This window comes from Scyliorhinus torazame, chromosome 2 (assembly GCF_047496885.1).
Source record: "Scyliorhinus torazame isolate Kashiwa2021f chromosome 2, sScyTor2.1, whole genome shotgun sequence".
NCBI lineage: Eukaryota > Metazoa > Chordata > Chondrichthyes > Carcharhiniformes > Scyliorhinidae > Scyliorhinus > Scyliorhinus torazame.
The window spans coordinates 100,266,094-100,281,787 of record NC_092708.1 but is presented as its reverse complement, the minus strand read 5'-3'; the positions used below and the strand labels follow the sequence as shown (position 1 = coordinate 100,281,787).

The following is a 15,694-nucleotide window of genomic DNA, read 5'->3' as shown; positions in this document are numbered from 1 at the left end:
CCCTGGCTCCCATTCAATTGGTGCTGGTGAAATCCAACGAGTTGGTAAAAGCACATGGCGCTGTGATAAAGGGAATGGAGGTGGCTCCCTTTCGAGGCATAGCGACCAGATTGCCTCTCTGGATCTGATATGTTGCTTATGGCCAGTGTGAATAAAGCACTGGAGGCCGAAGTGGACCATCTGGAGAATTGTTCCGGGAGGGAGAATATCAGATCATGCGGTTGCCAGAGGTAATGGAAGGCCCAACACCCACATCATTCTTTTTGTAGATGTTTGGGAAGATGGTGTGGGAGGGTGGATTCACACCACCTCCCGAGCTGGATCGAGAGCACCAGACACTCCGGCAAAAGCCTTGTCTCAACAAACAACTTTATGCTGTTATTGTAAAGTTTTATAGCTTTAAGGCCATTTTTCTTTATCCTTTGTAAGACCCTGAGAAGCCTTCTGTCATGCTAGTCACGTGTGGACCCCCATATTATCATGTCATCCACATAGACCTGGACGCCTGGTAACCCTTCAACTATGTTCTCAATGGCACGATGGAAGATCTCTGATGCTGAGATTATGCCGAATGGCATCCTCAGGAAACAATTGCGCCCAAAGGGTGTGTTAAATGTGCACAGCTTTGCTCTTGCTTTGTCCAGCTTGAGCTGCCAGAAGCCTTGTGATGTGTCCAGCTTGCTGAAACGTGTTGCTCCAGCCATCTCGCAGCTTATCTCCTCCCTCTTGTAGCCACCTAAAATGGCTGATTCCCGATTAAAATGGTCAAACCCCGATCTAAAATGGCGAACAAAAGAGGCTGATGGGAAAATCAGCCAACAGGACTCAAACAGACAGTTGCAGGCAAAACAGTGTATTCGGCTCTGGGGAAGTCAGCCCAGACCAATACCTGCAACCATTAACAGCACATCAATCCAGCCATCTGCATAGTAAGCAGCCATCCCCGGGAACAATTGCTACACATTAGCAACATAAAGCCGATCCAGACTTTTCGGCGCCAGCAGTGGCTGAGACAAAGAAAGGTGGACGACCATCCCCCGATCAAGGAATCGCCCCATTATTGGAGCATATCGAACTCAGTGATTGGGACCAAGTCCAATCACTTGGGACCAGGGTCAAGGTCCGCCCCGAGAGGCGGGAAGCCCCTGGGAACTATAAAAATAAGGGGCCAAGTTCAGATCGACCCTTCTTCTCCTGCTCGCAACCTTTGAGACCGTTCGACGAAGAAACAAGTAAGTGTTACTCCAGCGATCGCTACCAGATAGGTGTTCCAGACTATCGACTCGTACCAGCCTTTTTGAATCCCGCAGGCCAGACCCAATTCGATAGACCATTCGTTTCCCTGACCTGGTGGGCCATCATCAAAATTAAGTATTGGCCTTTAGTGGTAGGTAATAGTCTAGAGTAGGATTATTGTGTAAGTATTTATTGCTGTATATAATAAATGATCGTTGATTTAACTTTTACTAAGAGGTGTGCTGCATTATTAATCATTACTTGAGCTTGAACCACGTGGCGGTATCAGAAAGATACCTGGCGACTCGTGAGCAAAGGTGACAGAATTAGAGCTAATAAAACTAAGGCTAATAAGAGCAACACTCTTCAGAATCGGGTAGTGCTCTCTCTTGATGTTAAGGTTCAGGTCTTTGGGGTCCTTCATATCCATAGGTCATTGTTCTGCTTTTTAAAAATAAATTTAGAGTACCCAATTATTATTTTTTTTCCAATCAAGGGGCAAGTTAGCGTGGCTAATCCACCTAACCTGCACATCTTTGGGTTGTGGGAGTTAAACCCATGCAGACACGGGAAGAATGTGTAAACTCCACATGGACAGTGACCCAGGGCCGGGATTCGAACCCGGGTCGTCAGCACTGTAGTCCCAGTGCTAACCACTGCGCCACGTGCCGCCCTTTTGTTCTGCTTTTTGACACACATCATAGAGTTAACCCAGTCAGTAGGTTCCTCTATGCATCTGATAACTCCTAGATCCGTCATTCTGTCCAACTTGGCCTTCAGTTTGTCCTTCAGCGGAGCAGGTACCTGGTTCGGCGCAAGTACAACTGGCTTCGCATTCTCATTCAACTGGATGTAATACGTGAACTGCAGAATGCTAAAGCCTTGAAATATCTCCAGAAAGTTCTTTATGATAGATTCTAAGGACGCATGCTGGTGGGGTGCCATGCGTTCTGCAGTGTAAACCCTCTTAATGAGCCCAAGCGCTTCTCACGTTTCCACTCCTGTGAGCGATTCGCACTCTGCCTCCACTATGGAAAATATAATAATGCATGTTCTGTCTTTAATAGTTACTGCAAGCTCAAATGCTCCTAAAGTTGTGATCTGATGACCATTATAGTCCTTCAGTAGTACTGACCGACGAACCATTTTCGGTTTAATCTTTAGCACTTTTAATGATGACAAAGTGATAAGGTTGGCCTTTCCTCCCGTGTCGAGCTTACATTTGATTAGCGTGCTATTAACCATCAACGGAATCACCCATCTATCTTCTATGGTACTCCCATCCACATCACTATGGCTGCAAATGGTAAGGAAAAATTAGCAATTTGGCTGTTAGGACTATTCGTGTCCTCAGTCAACATCATGTCCACAGCAGCCAGGTCATCGATGCACATCTCATTAACTAAGTTAACTGGTCCTGTTTGGTCATCTGTTGGATGTTAGAGACATCGCCTAGCAAAGTGATTTGTTCTGCCACACTTGCAACACACCTGCCCAAGTGCGGGATATCGCTGTGGCAAATTGCTGGCACAAAATGGTGGATCTGGTCATCAACTTAAAATGGCCGTCCGCACTGCGACCACATTTCTTTTTTGACTGTGTCACAGTGCTTATGGTGCTGGTGTCTTCTGCCATATTGATGCCAAAATGTTTCAGATTGAGCTGTGCAACCAACTCGCAGGCATGACAAATATTGACAAGCATTTTCCAGTTGAAGCTCATCTTCCTGTAATAGTCTCTCGCGTACCTTGTCATTTGATATCCCGAACACTATCTGATCGCGGATCATTGACGACTTTAAAGTACTAACGTTGCACAACTGTGCCTTCAACCAAAAGTCGGTTAGAAAACTATTGAACGATTCACCCGCCATCTGAATGCGCGTGCGAAAGAGATGACCCTCGAATGCTTCATTTTTCTTTGGGGCGCAATTGTGATCAAAGTACTTTATTACGTCATCAAAGTTCTTGCTTTCCGCTTCACTGTCGAACACGAAGATATTATATAAAAGCAAATTACTACAGATGGTGGAACCTGAAGCCAAAAGAGAAAATACTGGAAAATCCCAGCAGGTCAGGCAGCATCTGTAGGGAGAGAAAAGAGCTAACATTTTGAGTCCAGCTCTGCAGCTCCACAGCTAAATTCTCTACAGTTCGGGGATGGCCTACCAAGGCACTCAAAGACTTCACTTTTAAAGCTGTTTCTCTCTTGTTTTGTTGGTTCAGTATCGATCGCGCATCCCCTTGTTGTGGGACACTTACATCATCGAGCTTAAAACAAGTTTGGGTTCAATTTCCATTGTCGACCAGGCGAAAGAGCCTAAGATGCGATCTCCAACAGTTTACGCATGCGACCACACGTGCGACCGCTCAATTACATGCTGCAGCGCAAGTCCCAATCCTATTTCCATTACCCATGTTTTCTACTTCTTTTGTGCTAAACCCCAATGCATAATGGTCAACACAAATGCAAACTATTCAAGCCGAAACAGCCAAGTAGTTTACCTTCAGCAATGAGTAAGGTGTTGATTTAATGGATATTAAAACTAGGACTATTAATACTAGTCTATTCCAAATGCAATTTTATAGTCGTTTACTTTAGACTTTAAAATCTCGGTATAAAATTGTCTTATATTCAACCAGCTTTAATAATAATAATTGCTTATTGTCACGACTAGGCTTCAATTAAGTTACTGTGAAAAGCCCCTCGTCGCAACATTCCGGCGCCTGTTCGGGGAGGCCAGTACGGGAATTGAATCCGCGCTGCTGGCATTGTTCGGTATTACAAGCCAGCTATTTAGCCCATTGTGCTAAACCAGCCCCTTTAGGTTTCACAAGAGTAATGGCTGCAAATTATTTGTATGTTCACTAATTTTGTTTTTATTTTTATTTTCCGATATTTACTTAAAACTTTGACTTCAACAAATCAACTCCAGATTTTACACTAGGCGTGGTCAAATGGCCACCCTGCGACTGAAAGGTGGCGCACCGTGGCATAACGTAGGCGATAGAAGCTGAGAGACATGCTCCCAGGATCTACTCGACTCGCAACGCCTTGCGAGATCTAACACAAGTCTCACTCCAATATGCAGTTCCCTGAAATAACCAAGGCGTTGGGATCTATTCCCTTTGCTTTAGAGACCTCAGGCGAGTGCTGCTCAGTACTGGTCTCCACAAAGGAGGACCAGGCAGAAGAGCACTCGTGGGCATCTCCCAGGGGATCTGAGGCTGCCAGGTGCTTGGCTTCTGGGCACAGTAGTACCTTGGCAGTGCCAGGCCGGCAGTGCCACCGAGTTGCCAGCCTGGAACTGCCAAGGTGTCTGGGTTGAACTGCCAGCCGGTAAGGGCATTTCCAAGGTGCCAAGAAAAACAAAATTACTGAACATACAAATAATTTGCAGCTATTACTCTTGTAAAACCTAAAGCTGGTTGAATATAAGACAATTTTAAAGACTATAAAATTGCCAAGGTGCCAAGCTGGTACTTTTCACGTGGCAGCGATCAGGCCAGGATGCCCTGACTGGGTGTTGGGGGGAATGCTGGGGGGCAATTCTGGATTTGGTGATGTGCAATGAGGCAGAATTGATTAGGGAACTTAAGGTGAAGGAACCCTTAGGGAACAGTGATCACAATATGATAGAATTTACCCTGCAGATTGAGAGGGAGAAGCTGGAATCAGATGTAATGTATTACAATTAAATAAGGGTAACTACAAAGACATGAGGGAGAAGCTGGCCAAAGTGGATTGGAAAAGGAGCCCAGCAGGGAAGGCAGTGGAACAGCAATGGCAGAGGTTTTTTGGGGCTTATTCGGGAGACACAACAGAAATTCATCCCAAGGAGGAGGAAACATGCTAAGGGGAGGACAAGGCATCCATGGCTGACGAGGGAAGTCAAGGACAGCATAAAAAGCAAAAGAAAAAACATACAAAGTGGTGAGGATTAGTGGGAAACCAGAGGATTGGGAGCCTTTAAAAGTGAGCAGAGGACAACTAAAAAGCAATAAGGGGAGAGAAGATGAAATATGTGTGCAAGCTGGCTAGTAATATAAAAGAAGATAGGAAGAGTTCTTTTCAATATATAAAAGGTAAGAGAGAGGCAAAAATAGACATTGGACCACTTGAAAATGTGGCTGGAGAAGTAATAATAGGAAACAAAGAAATGGCAGACGAACTGAATAGTTACTTTGCATCAGTCTTCACGGTGGAAGACACCAGTGTGATGCCAAAGCTTCAGGAGAATCAGGAGGCAGAGGCGAGTACAGTGGCCATCACTAAGGAAACATTTCTGGGGAAACTGAAAGGTCTGAAGGTGGATATGTCACCTGGACCAGATGGACTACACCACAGGATTCTAAAGGAGGTAGCTGAGGAGACTGCGGAGGCATTGGTGGTGATCTTTCAGGAATCATTGGAGGCAGGAAGGGTCCCAGAGGACTGGAAAGTGGCTAATGCAACACCGCTGTTTAAGAAGGGAGGGAGGTAGAAGATGGGAAATTATAGGCTGGTTAGCCTGACTTCAGTCATTGGTAGGATTTTAGAGTCCATTAATAAAGATGAGATTGCGGAGTACTTGGAAGTGCATGATAAAATAGGACTGAGTCAGCACGGCTTTGTCAAAGGGAGGTCATGTCGGACAAATCTGTTAGAGTTCTTTGAGGAGGTAACAAGGAAGTTAGACAAAGGAGAACCAGTGGATGTGATTTATTTAAATTTCCAGAAGGCCTTTGACATGGTGCCGCATAGGAGACTGTGAAATAAATTAAGAGCCCATGGTGTTAAGGGTAAGATCCTGGCATGGGTAGGGGATTGGCTGACTGGCAGAAGGCAGAGAGTGGGGATAAAGGGGTCTTTTTCAGGATGGCAGCCGGTGACTAATGCTGTGCCTCAGGGGTCTGTGCTGGGACCACAACTTTTCATAATATACATTAATGCTCTGGAAGAAGGAACTGAAGGCACTGTTGCTAGGTTTGCAGATGATACAAAGATCTGTAGAGGGGCAGGTAGCATTGAGGAAGCAGGCGTGCTGCAGAATGACATAGGCAGGCTAGGAGAGTGGGCAATAAAGTGGCAAATGAAATACAATGTGGAAAAGTGTGAGGTTATACACTTTGGAAGGAGGAATTTAGGAATGGATTATTTTCTAAATGGGAAGATGCTTAGGAGATGCTTAGGAAATCAGAAGTGCAAAGGGACTTGGGAGTTCTTGTTTATGATTCTCTTGAGGTTAACGTGCAGGATCAGTCGGCAGTTAGGAAGGCAAATGCAATGTTAACATTCATGTCGAGAGGGCTAGGTGTCCCTCAGGGATCAGTGTTGGGCCCACAACTGTTCACAATTTACATAGATGATTTGGAGTTGGGGACCAAGGGCAATGTGTCCAAGTTTGCAGACGACACTAAGATAAGTGGTAAAGCAAAAAGTGCAGAGGACACTGGAAGTCTGCAGAGGGATTTGGATAGGCTAAGTGAATGGGCTAGGGTCTGGCAGATGGAATACAATGTTGACAAATGTGAGGTTACCCATTTTGGTAGGAATAACAGCAAAAGGGATTATTATTTAAATGATAAAATATTAAAACATGCTGCTGTGCAGAGACACCTGGGTGTGCTAGTGCATGAGTCACAAAAAGTTGGTTTTCAGGTGCAACAGGTGATTAAGAAGGCAAATGGAATTTTGTCCTTCATTGCTAGAGGGATGGAGTTTAAGACTAGGGAGTTTCTGCTGCAATTGTATAAGGTGTTAGTGAGGCCACACCTGGAGTATTGTGTTCAGTTTTGGTCTCCTTACTAGAGAAAGGACGTACTGGCACTGGAGGGTGTGCAGAGGAGATTCACTAGGTTAATCCCAGAGCTGAAGGGGTTGGATTACGAGGAGAGGTTGAGTAGACTGGGACTGTACTCGTTGGAATTTAGAAGGATGAGGGGGGATCTTATAGAAACATATAAGATTATGAAGGGAATAGATAGGATAGATGCGGGCAGGTTGTTTCCACTGGCGGGTGAAAGCAGAACTAGGGGGCATAGCCTCAAAATAAGGGGAAGTAGATTTAGGACTGAGTTTAGGAGGAACTTCTTCACCCAAAGGGTTGTGAATCTATGGAATTCCTTGCCCAGTGAAGCAGTAGAGGCTCCTTCATTATATGTTTTTAAGATAAAGATAGATAGTTTTTTGAAGAATAAAGGGATTAAGGGTTATGGTGTTCGGGCCGGAAAGTGGAGCTGAGTCCACAAAAGATCAGCCATGATCTCATTGAATGGTGGAGCAGGCTCGAGGGGCCAGATGGCCTACTCCTGCTCCTAGTTCTTATGTTCTTATTATGTTCTAATACAAGACTAGGGATGTATTTCTGAGGCTAGATAAGGCTCCAGTCAGACCCCATTTGGAGTATTGTGAGCAGTTTTGGGCCCCGTATCTAAGCAAGGATGTGCTGGACTTGGAAAGGGTCCAGAGGAGGTTCACAAGAATGATCCCTGGAATGAAGAGCTTATCGTATGAGGAACGGTTGAGGACTCTGGGTCTGTACTCGTTGGGAGTTCAGAAGGATGAGGGGGGATCTTATTGAAACTTACAGGATACTGTGTGGCCTGGATAGAGTGGACGTGGAGAGGATGTTTCCACTTGTAGGCAATACTAGAAGCAGACGACACCATCTCAGACTAAAGGGATGATCCTTTAAGGCAGAGATGAGGAGGAATTTCTTCAGCCAGAGGGTGGTGAACCTTTGGAACTCTTTGCCACAGAAGGCTGTGGAGGCCAAATCACTGAGTGTCTTTAAGATAGATTTTAGATAGGTTCTTGATTAATAAGGGGGTCAGGGGTTATGGGAAGAAGGCAGGAAATTGGGGATGAGAAAAATATCAGCTTTGATTAAATGGCGAAGACTCGATGGGCCGAGTGGCCTAATTCTGCTCCTATGTCTTGTGGTTTTATGGGCTTCGGGATCCCCTCATAGAGAGTTGGGGCTTGGCGGAGTCAGGGGTCACGTTGAGGGGTCCAGAGATCAGGACACCATTTTGATCTCTTGCTACACTGAGGAGTTCCGGCGAGTGGAGCTCCTCAATGCAGAATATGGGGCTATGTGCAGCCTCGGCTGCGCATTCCCCGCTGAGGCCTCCTAATAAACCCAAGTTATGAATGATAGTGTTGTGTTTCTTGGCTCTGTGAGCGCCGAGAAACACACAGCTGTATGCGCTCACTATGGGACTTTGTTCCCGATTTGGTCAAATCGTGCCCAACTTCTTTGACAGGTTGGCTCAAAGGTTCAGGCAATTCAGAGTTTATAATCTGAAAAAATGCGAGAAAGTTTTTCAACATACACCAAGAGAACAAACCTTTCGATCGATTGCAATTGGGAGCAAGAACATTGGCTTACTCTTCCCCTGGTTAATGCCAGTTGTAGTCCCCTTATTGTCATTTGCTCAAGATCAGCTGGGTCAGAGCAAATTAAATTTCAAACCTGAAACCTTTGGTCTGTATAGCTCAGCTGCACACCACCTGTACCAGCTGAAACATCAGAGTCAGAATTGGGAAGGTGGAATATTTTTGTTGACCAATGGTAGAGCGTTAGCTCAGTTCAGATCACCTAACTCTGCACTGATGAGGATATCAAACCTGGATTGCATGGGTCACATTAGCTGGGTAACTGGGTGAGTTATTATAAGAAAGCATTATTGTACTATACCTGCATCTTCTGCTCTATGATTTGTGATGAATATTCGAAGATTTCGTCCGCTCATTGTTCCTATGGGAAAAGTAGTTCACTTTAGTTTTATATATTATTAAACATCATTTTGTGAACGAAAATACTCTATATGAGGAAAGTTGAAGTATAAGTTAACAATAAAGTATACTCATTTTTGAAATTAAGTAATCAATTCTTTGTCATTTAAAGTCACAATTCAGAAGTTGACAAAGGGTCATTGACTTGAAATGCTGGGATTTTAACTTATTCAATGCCAGGCAAAAAGTTAAATTCAGATTTTACTCTATTTCTCTTCACAGATGTTGCCAGATCCGTTGAGCATTTCCAGCATTTTCTCTTTTAATTAACTTATCTGTTCTTGTAGAAATGACAGACATGCTAAGTGCTATCAGTATTCTCAGATTTTTTGTTTCTTTTAACACCATCATGTTGATTGTTTTCCTGTCCTTTCACTCACATTGTCAATGTAAGTTAAAATGAGTTCAGTTGTTTTTACTGTTCGCAATACTTTTCTTGCAATTTGAAAGTTTTGACCAATAATGTCAAATTATGCAGCCAATTGATAAATCTGTTTTGGCAGACAGGTTTTCAAAAGATATTGGAGAGGGATCAGGGAGAAGAGACTTGGTTTAGCAGTCTTCTCCAATGAACAAGTGAATCTTACAGCCCGAGAGCATCTCCAGTTGAATCCTTGGTCTTTGATGGGTTAGCAGCTACAACCTCAACTACAAATTGCATTTAATGTGGCAAATGTTTTACAGTGCTTTCCAGGAGAGTAAGTAGACAAAAAAATTGACACCAAGGGCAGAACTTTTCATTCTCTGCACAGAGTGCTGGCTGAGGCAAGAAAACCAGCGTGCAGCTCACAGGCTGCACAACCAGCTTCTCTCTCCAGATAATCCAGAATGTGGAGATGCCGGAGTTGGACTGGGGTGAGCACAGTAAGAAGTCTTACAACACCAGGTTAAAGTCCAACAGGTTTGTTTCAAACACTAACTTTCAGAGCACTACTCCTTCCTCAGGTGAATCCAGCACACAGAAGGTGTGACCCATGCTGTCACGCTGGCCAGGAGGGTGGGACGGGACCAGAAAAAGCAGGCAACCGGGAATCCCGAGATCTTCAATAGACAACGCAGGAACCGCCTCCACATGGATATGGAGACCCCCCCTCCACTCCATGGACACAGGGGACACCCTCCCCACCCCACAGACACAGACACCCCCCCCCTCCCACAGAGCTCCCCAGAGCTTCCTGACACTTCCCCCGACATCATGGCACTACCCCCTAGGGTACTTACTGTGAACATTTGAATATAAGATAGATTTTGTAATTGTGTTATCCTTATGAACCGGTGTATATGAATCTGGGGCTGGTTTAGCACAGTGAGTTAAACAGCTGGCTCGTAATGCAGAACAATGCCAGCAGCGCGGGTTCAATTCCTGTACCGGCCTCCCCGAACAGGCACCGGAATGTGGCGACTATGGGCTTTTCACAGTAACTTCATTGAAGCCTACTTGTGACAACAAGCGATTATTATTATTATATCTGTAAAGGTATAGTTGGGGTGAAGGAGTAGCTCATTTTTTCCTGTTTATTAAATGTTTTTTCTTTTGTTAAAAGCTCATCAGTTAACTCCTGTGCCTCTGTTCAGTAGCTGCCCTCCAAATTTCCAAACAAAAAATAAAAGTTAGGATCGATCAAACCAGATTCCACCCTGGGACCTGACTTGTTCAATAATATCAGCTGGGGTCATAACAAATACAATTCATCAAAATGCTATTAGGTAATTTGGAAATTCTGAATTCTCCCTCTGCATACCCGAACAGGTGCCGGAATGTGGCGACTAGGGGCTTTTCACAGTAACTTCATTGCAGTGTTAATGTAAGCCTACTTATGACAATAAAGATTATTATTATTACAAGGGGGGTATTTTGAGACTATTTTGCCCATTGAATGCTACGTAGGTAACCATTCCCTGTGGGATAATGTACATTCAACAAAGACTGTGACTGAAAAAAGGTTAAGGGTTTACTTTGTTCGTATAAAAAGATGGTAGAAAAAGAGATTGGCAAGATAAAATGGGTTGAGCAAGTCAGATTCCTTTACAAAAAGGAATGCTGGCATAAATAAATTACTGAAGGTCCTAGAAGTTTCATAGAATTTACAGTGCAGAAGGAGGCCATTCGGCCCATCGAGTCTGCACCGGCTCTTGGAAAGAGCGCCCTACCCAAGGTCAACACCTCCACCCTATCCCCATAACCCAGTAAACCCCACCCAACACTAAGGGCAATTTTGGACACTAAGGGCAATTTACCATGGCCAATCCACCTAACCTGCACATCTTTGGACTGTGGGAGGAAACCGGAGCACCCGGAGGAAACCCACGCACACACGGGGAGGATGTGCAGACTCCGCGCAGACAGAGACCCAAGTCGGAATCGAACCTGGGACCCTGGCGCTGTGACGCAATTGTGCTATCCACAATGCTACCGTGCTGCCCTTGTGGGACATCTTGTATTATGATGTGATACATAGAATATGTAAAAATCATTTCTTCTCTTTTCTTCAATTTGTCTTTCAATATTGTTTGCATGTTATAAAGTTTTACTTTAAAGAAAAGAGGGGAATCTGTTCATGGTATGTTAGTTGTGCTATCATGTTTAAGGATACACAGGGTGACGAGCATTGAGCACATATGAAAAAGACTGCAGGGATCCTGGGTGTTGGCTAGGGAGAAGGCAGGCATATGTAATGTTGCATTTGTAACTAAATCTAGCGTTAAGTAAAAAGATTAGTGTCTAGTTTCTTACTTCATTATTTGGCTTCAGAATGAATTAATGCCTACATTGGCAGAGAGGTGAAAGGAATGTTGTCGATGGAGCACAACTGGTTAGGGTTAAATAGTAATGATGTGAGGCTTGCAGAAACAATTTTGGTGTTTGCATGATATGTTTGTGAATATTAACATATTACATTTGGCACACTATAATATTTGATAGTTTTTTTGTGCAATTGCACAACCATGCTGTCCTGGCAGGATGATGTGACAATGAATTTTACATCTAACCCTGAAGTTGTCTTGGAACATTTTGAACTAGCAGCAAGGTGCTGCAAATTAACAAACACACAAGTAATGAGTTAGCATTTTCACAAGAGGAGGAAGAGAAGGGCGGAAGTTAATACGAGAAAAAATGCACAGGGTGAAGACACTGACGGGATTATGCATCATATAAAAGCAAAATACTGCAAATATTGGAAAACTGTAAGAAATAACAGAAAATATTGAAAATAATCAGTGGATCAAACAGTAATAGAGTTAACGTTTAAGGTTGATAACCTTCCATCAAACCGGAAAGTGTTAGAGATGTTACAGGTTGCGGGGAATGGGGAATCGGTGATAGGAATGAGGACGAAGGGCTGTGTTAGATAAAAGGCTGGAGATTACATGACAAATGGGATGAACGTGCAAGGCAAAAGGAAATGGTAATAGGACTAGAAATAAAAGATGTGTCCAGAGGAGGTGTAAATCGGACAGCAGAATCATCACTGACGAATGTGATATAAAATAGTTACTTTAGAGATATTAGTTAATGTAATGTAGAAATAAGCCACTTTGATTCTGGCAGGTAGAGACAAAGGGATTTGAGACCGCATGGAAAAAGCAGGAAGAGGTGTGTCTATGAGAGTGATGCTGCATTGATAGGGGCCGGAGAAAGGGATTGGAAGTGAGCCAATCAGAATAGATCAAACAAGTCAGGAGGGACATAGGATGACCTATGGGTGTCGAGTATGTGAAACTTGATGCCATTTGAATGTATGAGTACTGATCTCTTTGTCTGGGAACTTCACTTAGTTCCCGGGACTGCAGACAGCAACATGTTGTCTGTATCACTGTGGACTAGGTAGCTTGCAAGCTGAATAAAATAACTTCTTTTTACTTGCAAATCCATCTCGACTTTTATTGAGGCCAGACTGACGGAGAAAGAAATTTGGGAATCAACATTTGGTGCCGAAAACCGGGATTTCTCAGGGCGATCCTGATCCAATTGCAAAATCAGAATTAGACTGATTATGAACAGGAGGATGGGGTACAAAGGGCCCTCAATGTAGAACTGGAAAACGACCGCGCATTGATTGTTCCCCTCTTCTTATCGTCTGATTAGTCTGGTCACTCGCGGTTGGCACAGAAAGACCGCCTCGACGAAATCACAGGTCAGTCTGGGGATTAGCAATTTAATTGATGGGATTTCATATTGTTGTTTCGGCTTGGGTTAGGGTTTTGGGTTGATGTGACATCTCAAATGATGATTCAATTCCAAGTATAAGGGTTCAGAGGCTGATGGGACTTCAGTAATGAAGGTTCAGTCTATTATATGGGTTCAGGGTCTGATGGGACTTCAGTAATGAAGGTTCAGTCCAGTATAACTGTTTTTAAATCTGAAGATGGTTCAACTCTATGTGTGAGTGTTTTAAATATATAGTTGATTAAGCTAAAATTGTCTCCTTGGACTGTATTGGCGAAAAATGCAGTTCCGAGGACTAGTTGAGATTGTGGGGAATGCTGCATATTGGTTGAAGCAGAAGTCTCTCAAAGGGTTAACAGCAGCAGGCAAAGTTAAACACAGACAGTGCTTCTAACTCAGGCCTTGAGATAACAGCACCAGTCGCTAGTGTAATCGGATACCTTTCCTTTGAACACCAGCAAAGTTACGTTTTGAATTAATTAAAGGAAACCAGTGGGTTTCTCCACCTCTTTGATAAAAGTTATTATTTTCGAAAGCAATTGATTGAAATTGCCAGAATCTTAAGTTTTACTTACTTGAAATAAGGTTTATCTCATTTTATCTAGAGATTAATAGAAACTTAAAGAAGATCATGGACACCATTTTAAAAAGTGTCAATCTGGAGATGATAGTTGATTTTGCTAATACTTATGTGTATGTAAAAGAAAAAAAACTTGTTAAAAGAAAAATTGTTAAGATAAAGAAATAATTAAGTTGTAAATGTTATCCAAGTTTGTGTTAAGCAAATTGTAAATTTAGTTCTGAGTTGAGATCAGAGCTAAGCTTGCAAGTTGCAGTAATTCAATTTGAATTTTCAAACATTTTTAAGTTTAAAAAAAAAAAGCGCAAGTAGAGGAAAGGCGCGGGTCAAACAAGAGATGAGCTACGTAGTTCAATGGCTGGCCTTGAATTGACAGAAAAAGAAAAATTCAATAATTTGGAAAAGTAAGCATATCACCTAAGTCTCTCCAAACTAAGCAGAAACCACAAGATTCGGGAACAAAGGAAGCTGAAACAACTTCTTTTGAAGAGAAAGAACTCCCCCTAGTGACAGGGAGAGACGTTGAAGTCTTGGAACAACCAGGGGAAATAGCTAGAGTGCCCCCTGGTGACATTCGGAGACAGTTACCGATTAGGAAGATGCGAAACCCCGACCCAGTGACTGCGGGAGCGAACCCCACGATAGACGTTTACTTCCCATGGACACCCAGTGAGATGATGGCTATTATGTCTACAATCCCAGATAGAAAAAATCTCCTGCTGCCTTCATGGATTCCTTGAGAACTACCATCTCAATTTATCAAGCTGATTCAAGGGACCTCTGGGCCCTAGTCCAGCAGATTTTAACCCCAGCAGAGTACCGCAATTATCTTAACCACCTGAATTATGCTAGTCATGCCGCACTCCAGCAGGCCTATGCGTTAGACGACGATAGAAGGACACAGATCTTGAATGCGTTGAATAGCACATTTCAAAGGCCCATAAATCTTTCTGTTATCTTAGACCTAAAACCTAAGAAGACTGAAGAGCCAGAGGAATTTCTGGAGCGTTTTAATGAAATCTACCGGGGGCAGTCAGGCGATTTGCTGTATCAAAATGGTCAGAATTCCCCTCAATACTGTGCTATGTTAATGCATTGCCTACCACCTTCTGTGGTTACTGCTGTGAAATGTAATAACATGAATTGGACAGAGACCGACCCTTCCCAGATGGCAAGGGCAGTCAGATTTTACTGGAAGGAGGGTGTAGGCCAAGAAAGAGGCTCAGTTACAAAGGTTAAGACTGAGTATGCAATGAAAAAGGATGATCTGCGACCCCAACAAGCGGCAGAAATGGTAGTTTACCAGCAGGAGCCCCAATATAGTGACTTTGGGTGGGTGGATCAGCGAAGAGGAGGATACCAAACCCACCCAAAGGGACCCTCACCCCCTTTTTATGGCCCACCGAACGAATCAATAGCTCTACAACCGCAGCCCCCTCTGAGGGGCCATTGGTCTACTGGAAGAAGAGGACGGGGCAGCCATGTCTTCTGTGCAATCAGCACTTAAATTACCATTATCCGACCACACGCAGCAATTGTCAGGGTTCCAAGGACAGGTGTGTGAGTATCCTATTTCTGAACCTGTGACAGTCACTTACGAGAATAAGTCTGCAGATCATCAGTTTGTAGTGACTACTGGATTGGACTGTAACTTGTTGGCCCGAGATTTACTGTGTATCTTCCAGCTACAGCTAGAATGCGGAGATGAGGGGGTAACGGTTACATCATGGAGGATGAGACAACAGTGCTATATTTCTATCACCCCCCAGTGGTGGACGTTAGACGTTGAACAGTCACTGCATCACATTACCCTGGCCTATGACAGAACTGGACGAAACAGGGAGTTGGAGGACAAATACCGGCCATTACTTGAGACCGAATGGCCAGTCAAGGTTACAGCCACAGTCACGGGAAAAGAAGGTACAGCCGAT

The 15,694-nt window shown here is 43.8% G+C and overlaps 1 protein-coding gene across 8 annotated transcripts in view; it reads right to left on the bottom strand.

The window, feature by feature from the left end:
• LOC140390043 (coiled-coil domain-containing protein 148-like) overlaps positions 1–15,694 on the bottom strand; it is a 301,551-nt gene that overhangs the window by 272,956 nt on the left and 12,901 nt on the right. For all 8 annotated transcript variants that reach the window (XM_072474916.1, XM_072474899.1, XM_072474930.1 and 5 more), the window contains one exon: positions 8,918–8,977. In XM_072474916.1, the coding sequence (XP_072331017.1) occupies positions 8,918–8,972 (55 nt within the window). In that variant the 5' untranslated portion in view covers positions 8,973–8,977. Of the gene's footprint in view, positions 1–8,917; positions 8,978–15,694 lie in introns of those variants that run through there.